At 44.1% G+C, this 22,294-nt stretch overlaps 3 protein-coding genes across 6 annotated transcripts; 1 reads left to right on the plus strand and 2 right to left on the minus strand.

Moving 5' to 3' along the window:
- Positions 1-664: 664 nt before the first annotated feature.
- l2hgdh (L-2-hydroxyglutarate dehydrogenase) lies at positions 665-7,845 on the minus strand. Its single transcript, XM_058057027.1, has 10 exons — positions 7,594-7,845; positions 6,634-6,752; positions 5,250-5,401; positions 5,044-5,175; positions 3,579-3,744; positions 3,453-3,487; positions 3,219-3,386; positions 2,258-2,415; positions 1,984-2,115; positions 665-1,917 (listed from the first exon to the last, which is right to left on the minus strand). The coding sequence occupies exons 1-10, from the start codon at positions 7,680-7,682 to the stop codon at positions 1,722-1,724; spliced, it is 1,347 nt and encodes a 448-aa protein (XP_057913010.1). The 5' UTR covers positions 7,683-7,845; the 3' UTR covers positions 665-1,721.
- A 75-nt stretch (positions 7,846-7,920) lies between these two features.
- dmac2l (distal membrane arm assembly component 2 like) lies at positions 7,921-9,890 on the plus strand. 3 transcript variants are annotated; one of them, XM_058057046.1, is made up of 5 exons: positions 7,921-7,986; positions 8,091-8,186; positions 9,005-9,213; positions 9,277-9,448; positions 9,525-9,889. In XM_058057046.1, the coding sequence occupies exons 2-5, from the start codon at positions 8,092-8,094 to the stop codon at positions 9,637-9,639; spliced, it is 591 nt and encodes a 196-aa protein (XP_057913029.1). In that variant the 5' UTR covers positions 7,921-7,986; position 8,091; the 3' UTR covers positions 9,640-9,889. The 3 variants fall into 3 exon arrangements, with proteins under 3 accessions (XP_057913029.1, XP_057913031.1, XP_057913030.1); XM_058057048.1 differs by having other exon boundaries at positions 7,932-7,986; positions 8,080-8,186; positions 9,525-9,890; XM_058057047.1 differs by lacking the exon at positions 7,921-7,986 and having other exon boundaries at positions 7,996-8,186.
- cdkl1 (cyclin dependent kinase like 1 (CDC2 related kinase)) lies at positions 8,454-22,286 on the minus strand. 2 transcript variants are annotated; one of them, XM_058057031.1, is made up of 10 exons: positions 21,822-22,286; positions 19,758-19,978; positions 18,310-18,431; positions 14,205-14,277; positions 13,968-14,058; positions 13,694-13,894; positions 13,539-13,621; positions 13,391-13,447; positions 11,952-12,113; positions 8,455-11,880 (listed from the first exon to the last, which is right to left on the minus strand). In XM_058057031.1, exons 2-10 carry the CDS (start codon positions 19,923-19,925, stop codon positions 11,779-11,781), a joined length of 1,059 nt encoding a protein of 352 aa, XP_057913014.1. In that variant the 5' UTR covers positions 19,926-19,978; positions 21,822-22,286; the 3' UTR covers positions 8,455-11,778. The 2 variants fall into 2 exon arrangements, with proteins under 2 accessions (XP_057913015.1, XP_057913014.1); XM_058057032.1 differs by having other exon boundaries at positions 8,454-11,909; positions 11,963-12,113; positions 19,758-22,126.
- Positions 22,287-22,294: the final 8 nt, after the last annotated feature.

The raw sequence follows: 22,294 nt of genomic DNA on the forward strand, positions 1-22,294 counted from the left end.
TGCGTAAAATAAGAAGACATAAAATAAGTCACATTCCCATTGATGTATACTTTGGTACAGTAGGTGGCGGTATTGACCTTTTTTAAGTCGTGGTTGCAACCCGCCATTAAACCAAAAGAAGAAGAAGAAGTGTGGAATTGGCGATATGGTGTGAGTGCTCTGTCTTTTCATGCAACTAAATGGCCAACTGAATACAGACGCCGCATCGAGTGGGTTTGCCCATTGCTGTGATACGTGAACGTCACCGCCATATTGGATGTGGCGACATTTATAGTTGTTTGTGTCATGTGATTTACTTCCGTGTCAATAACCGTAGCCATCTGAGAAGATTAAATACAGTAGTTTTGGTGCCAAACTGTTTCCTAAGCATATTAGTGCCTGTGGGAATGTATAATTGAGAATGATTCGTTATTTTTTATTCATAAAGGCTCTTTCCATTTGCTTGTATTCATTTACAGCACATCCTTGCCGCATCCATTACGTACGGCTCAGCGTCTACTTATACAACCCGTTAGCTAACAAGATAGCCGTTAGCCAAACTTAGTGTACGCGCGCCCTCTTGTGGACATGCATGTTCACAAGAAAAACGCTCATTTAGTAAAATTATTTAATACAGAAATCAGGAAAAAGCCGAAAGAAAAAAAATAAGACAGCAAAAATCTTTCTTGTAGTTGAAAAAGTGTATTTATTGTATAAAAACACTAACATTCACCTGTCAGTCACATTGGTTGAATGAATACTGCACTTTCGGGGGGCAATTTTGCCCATCATCCACCGTCCTTATGTGAGACATGAACACACGTCTTCAAGATATAAAAACAGTCCAAAAGAGGCGGCTAAGAATGCACGTAATGGGACGCACCCATTCTGCCTACAAAGCCTTCTGAAAAAACATGGTACGTACATATTAACCCAAGCTAACGTTATTTGTTAATACACAGTTTGGATATAAAACAAGCATTTTGTGTGTTGTTTATGTTGTTATAGTTGTTTAGATATCTGACATGTCAAGTGTGTGTTATGCTTGAAATGTATGTAGTCGTTTTTTTTTTTTTTTAGTCGGGAACTGATATTTTCCTGAAACTTACCTATGTTCTATTGCTGATTACCAAAGGACGGAAAAAGGTAGAAAGACTTTTTTTTCACCGTGATGAACGAGAAGAGTCTAATCTTTGTTTCGCTAGGTGCCATGTTTACGTAGCCATACAACACAATACGCTGTGGGTTAGTTTTGTCAAAGTCGTCTAAAATGGCCGCTACCAAAGGGGTTGTCTTTTGAAAAATGGCTACCAACGCACATCATGGGATTCACAGTGTGCAGTCTAGTGGTTTTATGTATGATTAGCGGATTGTGGATGATGGGCAAAAGTCCGCAAACAGTGCAGTTTTCCTTTAAAAAGTCGGAATATGTTTGGAGTCACGTGACTGAAAGATGACACCCGTCTTCATGACTCTACTTCACGCTTGCGTAACACTTATGTGGAAACAAGGCCGGGAGATTTACTGTAGATTTATGACTTTGCCAGTGAGTCACCTTGCGTTTAAAATTAAAAACGATAGAGACGAGCGGGCATCCGCTCGGGCAGCCCTTGTGGCGCATCCACGAAATCCCGAAAAATACTGAGAAACTTTGACTTCATTCCCTCCGACGTCCTCCCGAATCAGCAAATGAAGGCTCGTTGCTGCCACGCCGTCTCCATGGCGACCGGGCCCTCGCAGTCTCAGAGCGCGAAACGGCTCTCCACCTCATCGGCGATCATCTCGGCGATGGCGAGCGAGGAGGTCGCGGCTGGCGAGGGAGCGTTGCGCACGTGCAGCACCCGGCTCCCCACGTCGCCCACGCCGCCGTCGAACACAAAGTCGTCCACCAGGTTACCGTCGCGGTCCAGAGCCTGAGCGCGGACGCCGGCGGGACCCCTACAAGAACGGACGTGCCGTTAAAAGCGACATGGATCGCTGGTACGAGTCTGATGGATTTGTTACCTGAGAACGTCGCCGCGGGATAGTTCGGGAATATACTTCTGGAGGATTTTGACCTGTGCGCCGATGAAGATGCCTCGGTACATCTCGCCAACGCCGTACGTGATGTTCCTCAGCACCAGTTTCTGAAGGCCTCTGACACGTCACAACAAGGAAAACTACAGTTAATGCATAATAATAATGTAGAGTATATTTACGGGTACTGGCTCCACCTAGCGGGGGAAGTTGGTCATTACAGCCAGCTGTTGGCAGTTCTTGTGTACCGAATGTGGTTCACCTGAAGGACAGCGCGTCGGCCAGGTCCCGCACGTTGATGTCGTAGACTTTGTAGCCTTCCCGCTTGAAGGCCAGCACGGCGTTGGGGCCCAGCCAAATGCTGCCGTCCATACGTGGCGTGAAGTGGACGCCCAGGAAGGGGAAGCGGGGGTCCGGCACCTCAAACACACACCAAGACATCATTGTGTGTGTGTGTAGCACTATTTATATCAATGTATTCAATATTCATTCATTGAATCTTATTTTAACATTTAAATATTGTTTACTTTTTACATTGTATTATTTTGTAATATTTATGGAAAATGTCCCTTAATTTTCCAGGAAACTAAAAATTCCCAATAGAATATATCAGGAAAAGCTTTCCAGAAAATCAAAAAATTTCTGGAATATAAAAAAAAAAAAAAATCAAGAAAAAAACTTTATGGAAAATAAGACAAAATAAATATTCAGGGCCTTTTCCCCCCAAAAATATTTAATTAATTAATTAATTTTTAATTTAATTTAAAAATTTAAATTACAAATTAATTTAAAAAAAATTATCATATTAACTATTTTATTCAATTTAAATTTCCCAGCAATGTTCCGGTGTTTTCCAATTTTGGGGGGAAATAAGACAAAAATAAGATAAAATGTCCAAAAAATAAATTTTCATAAAATAAAAGAAAATGAGGAAATAAAAATAGAAATAAAATAAGATAAAAATAAAAACAACATGAAAATATGAGAAAACATTTCCACAAGGGACATTTTCCATTAAATTATTTCAGGAACATTTTCCATAAACATTCCACTGGTTTCTAGCATGTTTGTGTGTGGAAAGGCCAAATAAGTGGAAATACATATAAGACATTTGGGGGGGGGGGTAAGAACAAATAGAGACTTTTTGCAGAAAAGGAGAAATTAAGCAACATCATTCATTCATTTTCTACCACAGAAGAAGAAGAAGAAGAAGAAGAAGTTACAGGGTAGATGTTGCCTTTAACCAGGTAGTGTTTCTCAGGTTTCAGGACCAGATAGTCGCCTCTGAAGGGGACAATCCGGGGCTCCCGGCTGCACCCGGATATCTGCGACAGGCGGTCCGAGTAGAGACCCCCGCAGGTCAGGACGTAGCGGCATCGCACCTGGTTGCCCTGACGACAAAGCAAATGATATGAGACCGAGGATGTGGAAGATGATTATACACTTTTTACATATACCTTTTTGTCTTTGATCCCGATGGGATATTTTAGTCCTGAAAATCAAGAGTGAAACGTAAACAGGCTTTTGTTCTGTTCATGAATAATAAATCCATAAATAATCCATAAATATTCCAAGAGGCTGACCTTCAGCTGCGCCCCCTGCTGGGCTCTCCTTCACCATGGAGATGTCGTTGACTTCATACTCAGTCAGCACTTTGCCTCCTGCCTCCTCAAAGTCTTTGCCGTACTGCAGCGCCACCTGCCTCCAGTCCACGATGCCCGTGTGGGGCGAGTCCAACGCCATGATGCCCTGGTAGGATACCATCATATCATGACGTCATGATACCATAAAGGCATAATGGGAGGATGGCATGACACCATGTATGATACCATGAAACCATTTTGCCATGATGGTATGTTGGCATAGAACTATGATACTATAATAAAGCAATTACATGATGTGACTGTAGCATGATACCATGATGCCACTATGGTATGATACCACTATGGTATGATACCATGATGCCACGATTCCACTATGGTATGATACCATGATACCACAATGCCACTATGGTATGATACCACTATGGTATGATACCATGATGCCACGATTCCACTATGGTATGATACCATGATACCACAATGCCACTATGGTATGATACCATGATGCCACGATTCCACTATGGTATGATACCACTATGGTATGATACCATGATGCCACGATTCCACTATGGTATGATACCATGATACCACAATGTCACAATGGTATGATACCATGATGCCACGATGCCACTGTGGTATGATACCACGATGCCACTATGGTATGATACCATGATGCCACTAAGCCACTATGGTATGATACCACTATGGTATGATACCATGATGCCACTATGGTATGAAACCACTATAGTATGATACCACTATGGTATGATACCATGATGCCACGTTCCCACTATGGCATGATGCCACAATGGTATGATACCATGATGCCACTATGGTACGATGCCTTCATACCACGATACCATGATGCCACTATGGTACGATGCCTTCATACCACAATGGTATGATACCATGATGCCATTATGATATGATGCCTTCAAACCACAATGCCATGATGGTATGATACCTTCATACCACAATGCCATGATGGTATAATGCCTTCATACCAAGATACCATGATGCCATTATGATGCCATTATGATGCCATGCTGGTATGCTGTACGACGGCATGATACCATGGATGATATCATGCTGGCATGATGTCCATCATCCATCATCATGCTGGCATGATGTCCATCATCCATCATCATGCTGGCATGATGTCCATCATCCATCATCATGCTGGCATGATACCATGGATGATATCATGCTGGCATGATGTCCATCATCCATCATCATGCTGGCATGATGTCCATCATCCATCATCATGCTGGCATGATACCATGGATGATATCATGCTGGCATGATGTCCATCATCCATCATCATGCTGGCATGATACCATGGATGATATCATGCTGGCATGATGTCCATCATCCATCATCATGCTGGCATGATGTTGCTAATTCCATCATTCTTAGGTCAAAAATGAAAAAGAAAAAAGTTTCTTACCTTGCAGTACGGCTCTCGCTCTCGAATCCCTTTGGCGTCCACGATGCTGAGGTCACGCACGTTGTTTTTCTGCCCACGCTCATATAACGCTTGGAGGCGAGGGATTTCCTCCTGCTCCACGGCCACGATAAGCTGCGCTCACGTACACACACAGTGTCACACACACAACAGCCAGTGAGTCGTTGAAGCGAACGACTCAGACGCACCTTGCCACATTTCTTGTAAGGCAGTCCCTTCTTGTCGCAGTACTCGTAGGCCAGCGTCGCTCCTCGCACGCACAGGCGAGCCTTGAGCGAGCCCGGGGTGTAGTAGATGCCGCTGTGGATGACGCCGCTGTTGTGGCCGCTCTGGTGGGCGGCTAAGGTAAAAAAAAAAAGCATAAAAAGAGTACTTAAGTAACAAAGCTAATGGTTAGCCTCAATACTAACTGGTCAATTTTGCCATAATGCTATGTTGGCATAGAACTATGATACCATAATAAAGTCATTACATGATGTCACTATGGTATGATACCATAATGTCACTGTGGCATGATACCATGACGGTATGATACCATGATGTCACCGTGGCATGATGCCATGATGGTATGATACCATGATGTCACCGTGGCATGATGCCATGATGGTATGATACCATGATGTCACTGTGGTATGATGCCATGATGGTATGATACCATGATGTCACCGTGGCATGATGCCATGATGGTATGATACCATGATGTCACCGTGGCATGATGCCATGATGGTATGGTACCATGATGTCACTGGGGCATGATGCCATGATGGTATGATATCATGTCACTGGGGCATGATGCCATGATGCCATGATGGTATGATATCATGTCACTGGGGCATGATGTCACTGTGGAATGATACCATGATGTTATGATATCATGATGTCACTGTGGCATGATGCCATGATGGTATGATATCATGTCACTGGGGCATGATGTCACTGTGGAATGATACCATGATGGCATGATACCATGATGCCACTGTGGCATGATGCCATGATGGCATGATACCATGATGCCACTGTGGCATCATACCATGATGGTATGATACCATGATGACTGGGGCATGATACCATGATGGCATGATACCATGATGACTGGGGAATGATACCATGATGGTATGATACCATGATGACTGGGGAATGATACCATGATGGCATGATACCATGACGCCACTGTGGCATGATACCATGACGTCACTGTGACATGAGACCACGACGCCACTGTGGCATGAGACCATGATGGTATGATAACATGATGCCACTGTGGCAAGATACCACAATGGTATGATACCACAATGGTATGATACCACAATGTCACTGTGGTATGATACCATGACGCAAAGCTAATGGTTAGCCTGAATACTAACTGGTCACTTATGGTCCTAAACTGGCGACCACTGGAGCACAGCTAACAGGTCGCAGATTCAAAGGAGTGAGGCTCGTGAGCACCTCCACAGGTACAAGGTGGTATTACACCATCGCTGCAACAAAATGCTTCAAATCTCGCTGTAAATAAAACTAATGACAACAAGCCGAACATAAAATGAACACAATTCCTGAAATGGCAGCCCTCACCAAGGTCTTTCTCCTTCTCCAGCAGGATGAAGCTGAGCGTAGGATGTCGCAGGATGAGCTCTCTGGCCGTGGCCAATCCCACGATGCCGGCGCCCACCACGGCCACGTCGTACGAAGCGCTGACAGAAAGAGGTCAATATTTATTGGTTTACTGTACACGCCGTGTTGACAGATGACGACACGTTCGGGTCGGCGGTTCAACGTCCTGCTGGACGCGACTCTGACCTTTGAAAAGGGACGCCAGCATTCCAACAACGCCTCATTCCTATTTCAATGAAGAATAAATCAAACTTTCCTTTTGTGTCCCCATTGTGGTGCTGATGTGCCCCCCGCCCGCCCACAACTGGTGCCCCAGAGTTCACCACAGGAAGTCCCACAATCAAAACAAGTAGCAAATGTTCATGCCTGAAATATCAGCTTCTGTCATGAGACCTCCAGAGAAAAGTCTGGAAAACTAGAATTAATACAAAATACAAAAAAATTAAAAAATTATACAAAATACAAAAACAACATTAGAAAAAACCCACCAATAAATTAATTTAATTAACTGACTTGAATAATACAATGAAAAACATTATCACAGCTGAAAATAAGCTCATGACAATATTCCGTCAAAAATAAAGGTACATTTAGAAACTCCTGTTTAAGTTGAAGCACGTGCACGTTGGAAATTATATAACCATGTAATTCCCAAGAGGATCTAATGGGAAACACATGCATGCATTCCTTCTTTCTTATCTTCTGTTTTTCCTCTTTTCGGGACACATGACACTTTTTTCCCTGCAGAACCAAAGCAACGCTGTCAAGTTACGCAATCATTGTAGGGGCTAAATGTCCTTGGCGGTCCCAAGGAGTGGTTTTAAAAGTTGAGCCCCTTGTCTGCTGCTTTCCGTGCAAAATGTAAATATTGATAACAAAATGTAGTAAAAGTTTGTTAACTTTCTCAAACTCTTATCTTACCTGTGGAAATGTATGCTAGCGACGTCATGTAGCACTTTGGGCTGGCAGCTAGCAGCCTTAAAAGAGGCGCTGGCCAGTATCCGAAACATGGCGATAGCTACCAGGGCTCTTCAGAGCAGAGTTATCATTGTGGAAAGAAAAAAACATACAAAATATGTTTTTGCAGCAGTGTTCCGCCTTCTGAGTTGAGTTTCCTCCTCTTACTCCTCCTCCTCCTCGTCGTCGACGTCGTCGTTCTGTCATTGCTAACGGACTGAAACCCGAGCGCTTGCCTCCGCTCTCGCGAGATTTAACGCATCCAATAGGCAAGCACGTATCTCTGTGACGTCATACGTTATACGCTGTCAAAATGGCCGCTCCCGGAAGATAAACAATCTACTCGCTAAAAAAAGGGTAGGTCAAACCACAGTCACTCATATTTTGTTAATTGTTACCAAACGTGCAACTCATAATAAAGTTTTAAAATATGTGAAATAATATATAAAGTTTACTTCAAGGATGAAGCTGTTTGCGAACGCGGTGCAGTCTGCGTTGAAGCAGAGCGAGAGGAACCGAAGACACTTCTGGTCATGGCTCAACGCTGTCTTTAACAAGTACATTATTCTCTTTATACATATACTGGACATTTATGCGAACATATTTGATTACTAGAATCAGTTAACACTGCGTGACAGGCAGAGGGCAGTTTCACACCACTGCAATAGTAATTAACGTGATATAACATCGCATTGCCAAAGAGTAAAGAACTTACCTTTGCACGTGTGGTGCACGTGATGGGAAACTCGATTCTTTTTATTGACTCGGTTTTCATGAGTCAGACCTCATTGAGATGTTCGGCTCCTAAGCTTCTAAAGCCCCTTTCTACATTTGGAGGCTGGTTTCACTGCAGGAATCCACAGTATTACGCCACGCCATTATGCCCTCAAAGTAAAATAATGTTATTATAGCCACAATACAATCAAACTGGAAGCCGGTTGGTGCAATTCCATAAGCATCTTCACCGTTCTCTCTTGCCACATCCAATATGGCGGCGACGTAGGATTCAATGCTCGTTTTCAACACCTGAGAAGTCCAATTAAAAACCCATGAGCCCACGCCAGCTTCAGATTCACTTGTGGGCAACCTCATGCGGCGTTAGCGAACAAACAGACCAGTTTTTAACTCACCAGTTTTGAACAACTCGGTCAATACTCCATCACTCTTTGGCAGTGTAAGCTTTGTGGTATTATTTAGTATTGTCAAATTGCGATGTACTAGGGTTTTGTAGTTATAGGAATTTCATTTGTTATTAATAAATCATGTGCAGTTACATACACAAATTTATTTACAATAATAATATAGGAAATATGTCAGACTGCTGTTTGATTTCTTTCCTGGCTAAACTTGAAATAAAAGTTTTCACCGTGTTCAGGGTGGACTACGAGCGAATCAAAGCCGTCGGGCCGGACCGAGCGGCGGCCGAGTGGTTGCTGCGATGCGGCGCCAAAGTGCGCTTCCAAGGCTTTGAGCGCTTTCATCAAGACTACAACGCGCTGCCCACCGGACCCCTGGGCAGATACAAGATCGAGTCCATCGACGCAACCGAGTCGTGCATCATGTACAGAGGCTTCGACTATCTCGGTGTGTGCCATCGTTAAGTCTGTAAGTCGGAATATTTGGGCCTTGACGTGCTTTGATGTGCAGACGGTTTGAAACACGTGGAGGAGATGAAATTCAACAAGTGCATGTACATGGAAGACGCGTGTCTGGAGAGGATGAGCTCGCTGGAGAACCTTCAGGAGAGCTTGTTCATGATGGAGGTGGTGTCGTGCGGCAACATCACCGACAAGGGTCTCGTCGCTCTGCACAAACTCAGGTCCGACTCGGCTGTTTTGGTATTTTTCCACATCGCTCTGCACTGTCTGTAGTGTGTGCTGCGTTTGTGTGCGCAGGAATCTGGAGTATCTGTTCCTCAGCGACCTGCCCGGTGTCAAAGACAAAGAGACCACAGTAGACCGGCTCAGGACGGCGCTTCCACGTCTGGATTTACACCTGGACCTGGACTGAGAAGAAGTGCTTCAAAGGAAACTATCAACTCAAACTGCACTTTATATTGTTGACGCCATTTTATTTGTCATCAACAATCATCATGTTTGCTCCATATTTGGGCTTTGTCATTTTTTGAAAAGATGAATTTGGCATTTGTAAGACGAATGGCTGTGAACATCCATAGCACCAACGCCATCATGTGGGAATATCAATATTACTCTTTCATGTCAATAAATATTTCAAGCTGTTTTTCACTCCTATGGAGTTCGTCGTGGTACAGAAGGAGAATTTTGGCAAAAAAAACCCTTCCATATATATATATTTTTTTTTTTAACAAGCAGAGCATGGCATCGCTCCTTGTGTGTACTCATCTAGACTAGAGATGTACGATATCACTTTCCCCTACTCAAGACCAATATGATACCGATAACATTTATCTACCTTTTTACCGATTAGATTGAAATATCGTTTTTGCATGCCTGGAGGTAATAAGGACTGGAACACATTTGGATTTGTTGACTTAGAATATTTAGAATTAGAACATAACTACGTGAAGAACGGAGAGCGCCACCTGGTGTGTGACCCAGCAAGGTGCACTGTATTCGGGCACATGCTCCGAGCAGTCGGTGTGCCGCTACGGAGGTCGGGTGAAGCGGAGTAAATCGCAGAGGGAGCAACCTAAAGTGGCCCAGCAAGGTGCACTGTATTTGGGCACACGTTCCGAGCAGCCGGTGTGCCGCTACGGAGGTCGGGAGAAGCGGAATAAAGAGCGGAGGGAGCCACCTACTGTGGCCCAAGAAGGTGCACTGTATTCGGGCACATGCTCAGAGGAGCCGGTGTGCTGCTACGGAGGTCGGGAGAAGCGGAGGGAGCCACCTGGTGTGACCCAGTAAGGTACGCTGTATTCGGGCACACACTCCGAGCAGCTGGTGTGCCGCTACGGAGGTCGGGAGAAGCGGAATAAAGAGCGGAGGGAGCCACCTGGTGTGACCCAGCAAGGTGCACTGTATTCGGGCACACGCTCCGAGCAGCCGGTGTGCCGCTACGGAGGTCGGGAGAAGCGGAGTAAATCGCAGAGGGAGCAACCTAAAGTGGCCCAGCAAGGTGCACTGTATTCGGGCACATGCTCCGAGTAGCCAGTGTGCCGCTACGGAGGTTGGGAGAAGCGGAATAAAGAGCGGAGGGAGCCACCTAACGTGTCCCAAGAAGGTGCACTGTATTCGGGCACATGCTCAGAAGAGCCGGTGTGCTGCTACGGAGGTCGGGAGAAGCGGAGGGAGCCACCTGGTGTGACCCAGTAAGGTACGCTGTATTCGGGCACACGCTCCGAGCAGCTGGTGTGCCGCTACGGAGGTCGGGAGAAGCGGAATAAAGAGCGGAGGGAGCCACCTGGTGTGACCCAGCAAGGTGCACTGTATTCGGGCACATGCTCCGAGCAGCTGGTGTGCCGCTACGGAGGTCGGGAGAAGCGGTGGGAACCACCTGGTGTGACCCAGTAAGGTGCCCTGTATTCGGGCACACGCTCCAAGTAGCCGATGTGCTGCTACGGAGGTCGGGAGAAGCGGAGTAAAGAGCGGATGGAGCCACCTGGTGTGGCCCAGCAAGGTACACTGTAGTCGGGCACACGCTCCGAGCAGCCGGTGTGCCGCTATGGCGGTCGGGAGAACCAGAGTAAAGAGGGAGCCACCTAACGTGGCCCAGCAAGGTGCACTGTATTCGGGCACAAGCTCGAGCATCCGGTGTGCCGCTATGGAGGTCAGGAGAAGCGGAATAAAGAGCGGAGGGAGCCACCTACCGTGGCCCAAGAAGGTGGACTGTATTCGGGCACATGCTCAGAGCAGCTGGTGCGCCGCTACGGATGTCGGGAGGACCAGAGTAACGAGTGGCGGGAGCCACCTGGCGTTGCCCAAGATGGTGTACTGTATTCGGGCACACGCTCCGAGCAGCCGGTGTGCCCTCCCCCCTCCTTACTTATTGTGGAGCATTGGGTACAACTAGCATTCAAAATGGCGGGGTATGGGTATTCTCGCCTCATTGCAGCGTTTAAAAAAAAAAAGATGGGTTATTGTATTCATCGGTGTGATGTCATAATTCCCTCATGCAGCTCAGCTTCTTTTCCTGAGTGTTTTGGCCTGCGTGTGGATGGAAGTCCCACGTCTAAATGTTAGGGAGGTGGTAGTTGAACTTGCGCAGGTTGTGGTAGTACTTCTTGGTGTCTAGCACTGGGAAGATGCTGCTGCCAGTCAGCTGAGGCAAACACTGCAGAGAATACGAGTGGAATGTACATTTAGTGTATGTGACGGTACTAGAAGATGGGGTAACCCACTCACCCCGGCCGGGAGGTGTTTGCGTGGCAGGCGTGTCCTCCTGTTGCCATGGCGCTCCTGCTCCCGGCCGCCGCCCTGGCTTTTCCCTCGCAGGCTGTCGAAGTAAGGATGCTGCAGCAGCTGCTCGCACGTCAGACGCTCCGACGGGTTCATCCGCAGACACGCCTGAAGCCAGCGGGTCGGTCATATTTGTCATACATTCAGAACGTTAGCAGATGGCCTTTAGAATGACTACAGTACCATCCACATACTGTATAATCTGTGCTCACATATAGAAATATTTTTATGAATATAAAAAATAAATATATATAATACTTAATATATAATTAATATATTAATAATATATTTTTAAAATAAATATTAAATTAAAAATATTTTATTATATAAATATAAAAATTAATATATATATATATATATTTAATATATTAATTATATTAAATAGTATATATTTATTTTTTATATTTATATATTATTTAAAATAGTTATATATATAAAATATATAATATTTAATATATTAACTGTAATATATTATATATTTATTTTTATATTTATATACTAAAATATTTCTATGTGAGCACAGACTAAAAAAATATATTTAATATATTATTAATATATTAATAATATTCTGCAAATTTTGAGTGGATATAATCTTGACTACATTGAAATATCTACATAAATATTGTGATTTTTGTATATTTTCTAACATATATATACATATACATATACACATATACACACACATATACATATATATATACACATATACATATATATATACACACACACACACATATACACACACACACACACACACACACACACACACACATATATATACACACACACACACACACACACACACACACACACACACACACACACATATATATATATATATATATATATATATATATATATATATATATAATCTTGACTTTACATTGAAATTTCTACATAAATATTGTGATGTTTGTATATATATATATATATATGTATTTACATATTTATAATTATATCTACACAGTATATATGCATGTATATTGTAATAATATGGTTTAATTTCATTTGAACATGCATCAGATTACAATTGAATGCATCCCATAATCAGTTCACAGTTCCACATGTCCAAAAGGAGTAGGAAGAAGCAAAGCTTATTAAATCCTACCCCTCCATCTGGTACTTTTACAATCACTAACTGTTACATTTGTTCACTTCCTGCTTTCATAATATAGTTTAAGTTTTTTTTGTATTATATATATATTACTTTTTAATATAGTTTAAGTTTTGTATTTTTATTATTTATTTATTATTTTTTAATTTTTTTTATTTATTTTAATTTTATTTAATTTTTATTTTTTATTTTTGATCACGTACCGAAGTAGGAGGTAATAGGAGGTTCAAATAAAAAAGCAATACAAAAAATATTATAATATAATCATTACCTTCATTAGACTCAAGGTTTGATGTGACAGATTCGGATATTTCAGCTCAAACGGTTCCTAAAGGCGGACCAACAAAAAGGGTTGAAGAGTCGGTGGCCACAACATTAGGTACACCTGCGTCCACAAGCGTTGCTGTCATGTGACGCACCATCTCCGCAGGTTCAGGGATGGAGAGGCCGTGGAAGAAGTGATTGTTGCTGAAAACCTGCTGGTGTCGAGAGATCAGGTCTCCTGTAGAGGACACGGACGGCGGCCATCTTATTTTCAGAGACAGCGTTCCACGTCGATGCTAGGTGACCTCACCCAGGGTCTTGCGGATCAGGTACAACTGGTCCATGTCAGACTTCCCGGGCCACACGGGGGCTCCCGATAAGAGCTCGGCGAAGACGCAGCCGATGGCCCACACGTCCACGGGGGGGCCGTACTGCGTGTCTCCCACCAGCAGCTCGGGGGCCCGGTACCAGCGGGTGGCCACGTAGTCGGTGTAGCAGTCGCACGGCCCGGCTGAGGACACAAACAATGACAGGAAGCGGGTGTAATGACGGCGGCATCCAGCGGGTGGCGTCGCCGCACTCACTGAGAATCCTGGCGAAGCCGAAGTCGCACAGCTTGATGACCTGCTGTTTGGTGATGAGAATGTTCTCTGGCTTCACGTCTCTGTGGATACACTACCAAAAGGGGGGGGGTAGGTGGGGGGGCAAAGGGCAGACTGTTAACGGGGGTCAGCGCCATGTTTGCTAGCGCTTAACTGCCGCACCGCGGGGGAAAAGGAATGCTCGTTAAAAAGCTGCAGGGAGAAAGTCACATGACTTACCTTTTGTTTGTGGCAAAAGTTGACGGCTTGGAGCGTCTGCCAGGTGATGCTCTTCACCAGGTGCTCGGGAACGCTAACAATGACAATTTTCACCAGGTGATTGGAAATGCTAACAATGGGGGCACACTTTACCGGGGGGGGGGGAGAACGTGAACGAGCATGAAACTTTTCATCATGTGATGAGGAATGCTAACGACGACACATCGCCATCTGATAGCAAATGCTAACAGCTACAATTTTAACCATGTGATCGGGAACGCTAACAATGACAACGACATTCTTCACCAGGTAATTGGGAACGCTAGGGATGTCAATGACACTTTTCATGAGACTTTCCACCATGTACTTAGGAATGCTTTTCACCAGATATTCGGGAATGAACAGCGACACTTTTCACTAGGAAATCAGGAACAGTAACAACAAGAAAGACACTTTTCACCAGGAAATCAGGAACACCAACAAGAAAGACGGTTTTCACCAGGAAACCAGGAACACCAACAACAAGAAAGACACTTTTCACCAGGAAATCGGGAACACTAACAACAAGAAAGACACTTTTCACCAGGAAATGAGAAACACTAACAACAAGAAAGACACTTTTCACCAGGAAATCAGAAACACTAAAAAGAAAGACACTTTTCACCAGGAAATCGGGAACATTAACAACAAGAAAGACACTTTTCACCAGGAAATCAGGAACACTAACAACAAGAAAGACACTTTACCAGGAAATCAGCAACTCCAACAACAAGAAAGACACTTTTCACCAGGAAACGAGAAACACTAACAACAAGAAAGACACTTTTCACCAGGAAATCAGAAACACTAAAAAGAAAGACACTTTTCACCAGGAAATCAGGAACATTAACAACAAGAAAGACACTTTTCACCAGGAAATCAGGAACACTAACAACAAGAAAGACACTTTACCAGGAAATCAGCAACTCCAACAACAAGAAAGACACTTTTCACCAGGAAATCAACAACACCAAAAACAAGAAAGACACTTTTCACCAGGAATACAGGAACACTAACAACAAGAGCGACACTTTTTACCAGGAAATCAGGAACACTAACAACAAGAGTGACAATTTTCACCAGGAAATCAGGAACACTGACAACAAGGAAGGCACTTTTCACGAGGAAATCAGGAACACTGACAACAAGGAAGCCACTTTTCACCAGGAAATCAGGAACATCAACAATAATAAAGACAATTTTCACCAGGAAATCAGGAACACCAACAAGAAAGACGGTTTTCACCAGGAAACCAGGAACACCAACAACAAGAAAGACACTTTTCACCAGGAAATTAGGACCACCAACAACAAGAGTGACACTTTTCACCAGGAAATCAGGAACACTAACAAGAAAGACACTTTTCACCAAAAAATCGGGAACACTAACAACAAGAAAGACTTTTCACCAGGAAATCCGGAACACTAACAACAAGAAAGACTTTTTACCAGGAAATCCGGAACACTGGCAACAAGACTTAACATGAACAAGAGCGCCACTTTTCACGCTTGCAATGAGAACAACAAACACATTTCCTGTTTTCTCATGACTGGAACCAACTAGCATCATATCTGCAGATTGCTATGATATGCTGTGATATTGCAACTTTAGTTTCCTGTGGCATAAAGTCGCTCTTGTTGAGTTCCTGTGACCTCATCCGGCCTCTGGAGATCGCCGATGCTCGACACGCAGCTGTGTTGGCTCAGGGGTCGGCCATCTTTCACGGTTGCCGTGGAAACAGGCCGTCACGTGACCTGCGATTCATAACAAGGTTTTGTCCACCGGCGGCGGGTGCAAGCGTATGAAACGGTGACAGCGCCCCCGCCAGCTGAGCCCGCTGGGAGAGCGTCACTGTAAACATTCCCGGCGGAGCGCGGGTCAGCTTCCCGGGAGACCAGAACCTTAGGGAGGGGGGCGGGTGGGCGGACAAAGGGAGCGAGGCGATCCGATACATACTGCATGTCACGAGAGGATCGAACAATGTTACACACCGATACCATCATCATGAACACCATTTTAGGAAAATTATGTTAGGACATTTTAGTCAACGCTAACTGAGCTGTTTGGTCAGCAAAGTAAATATAAACAAAACAGTAAATTGTTGCGTGCTCACAGACAGTGTCACCGCCTAGATTGTAAAATAATTTGGTTGAAAAGCCAAAATTTAGGCAAATGTTATAAATAATGAATTGAATACACTACATGACTGTGTGTGTGGCTGCACGGTGGTCGAGTGGTGGTAGCGCACAGACCTCACAGCTAGGAGACCCGAGTTCAATCCCACCCTCGGCCATCTCTGTGTGAGTGTGAATGGTTTGTCTATATGTGCCCTGTGATTGGCTGGCCACCAGTCCAGGGGAAGTCAAGGAAGACGCTTTTCACCAGGAATTCAGGAACACTAACAAGAGCGACACTTTTCACCAGGAAATTGGGAACACTAACAACAAGAAAGACGCTTTTCACCAGGAATACAGGAACACTAACAACAAGAAAGACGCTTTTCACCAGGAAATCAGGAACACTAACAACAAGAGCGACACTTTACCAGGAAATCGGGAACACGAACAAGAGCGACACTTTTCACCATGAAATCCGGAACACTAACAACAAGAGCATCACTTTTCACCAGGAAATCAGCAACACTAACAAGAAAGACACTTTTCACCAGGAAATCAGGAACACTAACAACAAGAGCGACACTTTACCAGGAAATCAGGAACACTAACAACAAGAAAGACACCTTTCACCAGGAAATTGGGAACACTAACAACAAGACGGTTTTCACCAGGAAATCAGGAACACTAACAACAAGAAAGACACTTCACCAGGAAATCAAGAACACCAACAACAAGAAAGACGGTTTTCACCAGGAAATCAGGAACACTAACAACAAGAAAGACACTTTTCACCAGGAAATCAAGAACGCTAACAAGAAAGACAGACACTTTTCATCAGGAAATCCGGAACACTAACAACAAGAGCGACACTTTTCACCAGGAAATTGGGAACACTAACAACAAGAAAGACACTTTTCACCAGAAAATAAGGAACACTAACAACAAAAAAGACACTTTTCACCAGGAAATCGGGAACACTAACAACAAGAAAGACACCTTTCACCAGGAAATCGGGAACACTAACAACAAGAAAGACACCTTTCACCAGGAAATTGGGAACACTAACAACAAGAGCGACACTTTACCAGGAAATCAGGAACGCTAAGAAAAAGACAGACACTTTTCACCAGGAAATCAGGAACACTAACAAGAAAGACACTTTTTACCAGGAAATCAGGAACACTAACAACAAGAAAGACGCTTTTCACCAGGAAATCCGGAACACTAACAACAAGAGGATCACTTTTCACCAGGAAATCAGCAACACCAACAACAAGAAAGACGCTTATCACTAGGAATTCAGAAAAACTAACAACAAGAGCGACACTTTACCAGGAAATCGGGAACACTAACAACATGAGCGACACTTTACCAGGAAATCTGGAACACCAACAACAAGAGTGACCCTTTACCAGGAAATCAGGAACACTAACAACAAGAGCAACACTTTTCACCAGGAAATCGGGAACACTGACAACAAGAAAGACACTTTTCACCAGGAATTCAGGAACTCTAACAACAAGAAAGACACTTTTCACCAGGAAATCAAGAACGCTAACAAGAGTGACACTTTTCACCAGGAAATCGGGACCACTAACAACAAGAGTGACACTTTTCACCAGGAAATCGGGAACACTAACAACAAGAGCGACACTTTACCAGGAAATCGGGAACACTAACAACATGTGCAACACTTTACCAGGAAATCAGGAACACTAACAACATGTGCAACACTTTACCAGGAAATCAGGAACACTAACAACATGTGCAACACTTTACCAGGAAATCAGGAACACTAACAACATGTGCAACACTTTACCAGGAAATCAGGAACACTAACAACAAGAAAGACCCTTTACCAGGAAATCAGGAATGAATGAACTGTGTGTGTGTGGTAAAAAGCATGAAATTGATGTGGGGCGTATTTGGGTGGTCAAGGTTTACGGTGACGGGGCGAGCCAGCCACCCACCCTCGGGGGTGTCGGTCCAGCTCGTGGAGAAGCGTGTGGTCGCAGTACTCGAAGACGAGGTGCAGCTTCCTCTTGCGTCGGAACACCTCGATGAGATTGACCAGGTTGGCGTGTTTGAGTTGCTGCGTGAACACAAAAGACGCAAACATGAGCTCACAACAGCCAGACGTTCAAACCACGCCTTTGCGCTCCTCAATCCCGCCGTTAATGGGTGGCAATAAAGATGCCGTCGCCCCCGGCAACCGGCCCCCATCCTCTTCTATTTATGAGCTCCTGGCGTTTGGGAGGCAGCGGCCACTCCCTCCCGCCGCCGCATGACTAATTAAACGTTCAACAAGCACACCAGCGCATCGCTGATGCTTTCACCAAATAAAGACTCAGGTCGGCTTTCAAAATAAAAGTCTGACATGGAGAAAATGCGCTTTACTTTGAAAATATTGGGAGTGGATTCATCTTCTTGATGTCAACACAAACAACAGCAATGTATTTATAAAGTGTTCTATTGGCTGGGGGTGCCGTAGAAAGGGGACTGGGACTGCCTGGGACTGGGGCTGCCTAGACTAGGACTGCCTGGATTCGGACTTCCCCGGGACTGGGACTTCCCGGGACTGGGACCGCCCGGGACTGGGACCGCCCGGGACTGGGACCGCCTGAGACTGACTGGGACTGCCTGGGACTGGGACTGCCTGGGTCTAGGACTGAATGGACTGGGACCGCCCGGAACTGGGACCGCCTGGGACTAGGACCGCCTGGGACTAGGACCGCCTGAGACTGGGACTTCCCGGGACTAAGAATGAATGGACTGGGACCGCCCGGGACTAAGACTGAATGGACTGGGACCGCCCGGGACTGGGACTGAATGGACTAGGACTGTCTGGGACTGGGACCGCCTAGACTAGGACTGCCTGGGACTGGGACCGCCTGAGACTGACTGGGACTGCCTGAGACTGGGACTGCCTGGGACTGGGACTGCCTGGGACTGCCTGGGTCTAGGACTGAATGGACTGGGACCGCCTGGGACTAGGACCGCCTGAGACTGACTGGGACTGCCTGAGACTGGGACTGCCTGGGACTGGGACTGCCTGGGACTTCCTGGGTCTAGGACTGAATGGACTAGGACTGCCTGGGACTGGGACCGCCTGAGACTGACTGGGACTGCCTGGGACTGGGACTGCCTGGGACTTCCTGGGTCTAGGACTGAATGGACTGGGACCGCCCGGGACCGCCTGGACTAGGACTGCCTGGGGCTATTTTCTCAGAGCCAATGTCTGACTTGTGAAGATCCACACAAATACACAAATCCACTCCAAGAACCGCAAACTACAAGCATGCTGCCCTCAGCAAGGTCTTGCTTTCTGCGTTGGGTGCAGTGTACCTAATGTTGTGTCCACTGATCAGAACCGTCAATGTTGATGCGAAAGCATGACTAGAAAATGTTGTGTCCCCACCTTGAGCATCCTGATCTCCCTCAGTGCGATCTTCCTGATCACGGGATCGTCCTCGGACTCCACAAACTTCTTGATGGCCACAATCTGGCCCGTGTCTCTGTTCCGGCACTTGAAGACCACGCCGTACGAACCTTCGCCGAGCTTGCCGATCTTCTCATACTTCTCCATCCTGCAACCGGACCCGCATGCATCCGAAGACAGGTTGGGTGGGGGGTGGAAGTCTGTAGGACTCAAAGGGAGACGTGGTTGTAGTCGATAGGAATTCAATCCGGAATAAGACTTGCACCATAAAATGAACCATTACAGAGACAGCGATGCTCGGTTCCGACACAGAGGTGTTCGTCATATCATAGCCAAAATATTAAGAACAGCAGTCTGTGTGACAAGTGACTGAATTGGACGGCCGTCATTAAATAGACTTAGCAGCTTTGTGTTACGCTACATTTTGGCCCAAAGCACATTCTAAAATGTATCATTTTTTTCATAAAAAAAATAATAAAAAATTAAAGAAACCTAAAATACAAAAAAACGGCAACAAAAATGAAAAAAAATCTTACAATCGTAACGTCAAACTAACACAATAACAGAAATAAGCTTATTTATAATGCTGTTATTTTTAAGTCCGAATAGAGAAAAAAAATTATATAAAGTCATAATTATAAGGACAATATTTCCAAGAGGAAAGCAAAAATGTTTGGAAAAATTACAACAAGCCACATTTCCAAATGTCCAAAAGGAGACGTGAGAAACAACAAAGAAAATTAGGTTCAGGAAAAGTAAAAAATAAAATAAAATAAAAAAGTTAAAAAAAATTAAAGTAATTTTTTTTTTAAAAAGTAAAAAAAAAAAACGTAATCCTTACAACAAGAAAATCTACATTAGCAAGGTTGAAATAATTGCAAAAAAACCCCATCAGAAATGGACAAGATAAAGAATAAAAGTATTTATTCCAGGTATTCCTCAAAAAAACATACTTTTGATATCATGCCATTCACATTTTTAACTTACCTTTTATAATTTTTAAGAAATTTTAGTTTTTGTGTTACTACCCCAACCTTCCATAAGTGGGTCAAAAATGACCCGGTCAGGTTGTTTTCTTGAAATATCTTCGTAATGAAAAAATGTATCATTTCATATTCCAGGTATTCCTCAAAAAACATATTTTTGATATCACGGCGTTCAAAATTTTTAACTTACCTTTTATGCATTTTAAGAAATTTTAGTTTTTGTGTTACTACCCCAACCTTCCATAAGTGGGTCAAAAATGACCCGGTCAGGTTGTTTTCTTGAAATATCTTCGTAATTGACATTTTTTTTATCATTTCATATTCCAGGTATTCCTCAAAAAACATGTTTTTAATATCATGCCATTCACATTTTTAAATGACCTTTTATACATTTTAAGAATTTTTTGTGTTTTTGTTACTACCCCAACCTTCCATTAAGTGGGTCAAAAATGACCCGGTCAGGTTGTTTTCTTGAAATATCTTCATAATGAAAAAAATTATCATTTCATATTCCAAGTATTCCTCAAAAAATCATGCCATTCACATTTTTAACTTACCTTTATGCAACACACAATGGATCCTCACATTTTCTATTGTTGTACGGGGTCACTTTGTTTTTCAAAGATGGAAAAAAAGTGAAAAATTAAGATGTTTCTAACATGAAATAATTCTTGTGTGGTCCTAAATATAATACTAAGTATCATACAAGTGATTATTCCTAACCAAAAATAGCAAAATTGGCATAGAAAAGCATTGATTCTAGCTTATGGAAGAGTGTAGGGTCCAGTCAGTCATGCATGTAAGGGTTAAAGAAAAACAAGCATCGTTGGAGCTACCTATCAGTCAGGCAACATCAAGCAGAGTAAGTCGCCTCCCCAGAGGGGGTTGGGGGTGAGGGGTGGGGGGGCACGGAGACAAAACAAGAAAACAACAAGCTCAACAAGTGTCCTGGGAGCCGCAGGCTGGGAACCAAGTTGCAAGAGATTTACAAGCAGGCAGAGCGGTAAACTTAAAAAAAAAAAAAAGACGAGAGTTTTTTCGAGGTTTTTTGGCTTACTTGAGAATTCCCGATGAAGAGAAGTCTCCTGAGGTGAAACTCCACAGGCTTCCTCCTCCTTTCGGTCTCCAATGCGATGTGAAGACTCGGCTCTCCCGTTCTTACATCTAACACACACACACACACACACATGCACGCTTCACAAGGCCAACCTGCTACATCCGCCTACACCTTCAAAATAAAAGACAACCTGAATACACATTCAAGTTCATTTCGACACATGTTTATGATGAAAATGTCTGACCATGAATAACACCAACATAATTTGCATAATTTTAGCTTGCGTTCCACTACTCATCTTTTAATGTGAAGGCAAGAAAAAGCCGACTTCCTGTCCTCCGCTTCACTGTTCCGGTCGCTATAGAAACAGCCGAGAAATGAGTAGTATTGTTGTAATAAAAGTCCACGTCTGGAAGAAGCGTAGCAAAGCGGGACTTACCTCCCGACGCCGCGTGAATATTCACAACCCCCCC

Source organism: Doryrhamphus excisus, chromosome 19, assembly GCF_030265055.1.
Source record: "Doryrhamphus excisus isolate RoL2022-K1 chromosome 19, RoL_Dexc_1.0, whole genome shotgun sequence".
Lineage (NCBI taxonomy): Eukaryota > Metazoa > Chordata > Actinopteri > Syngnathiformes > Syngnathidae > Doryrhamphus > Doryrhamphus excisus.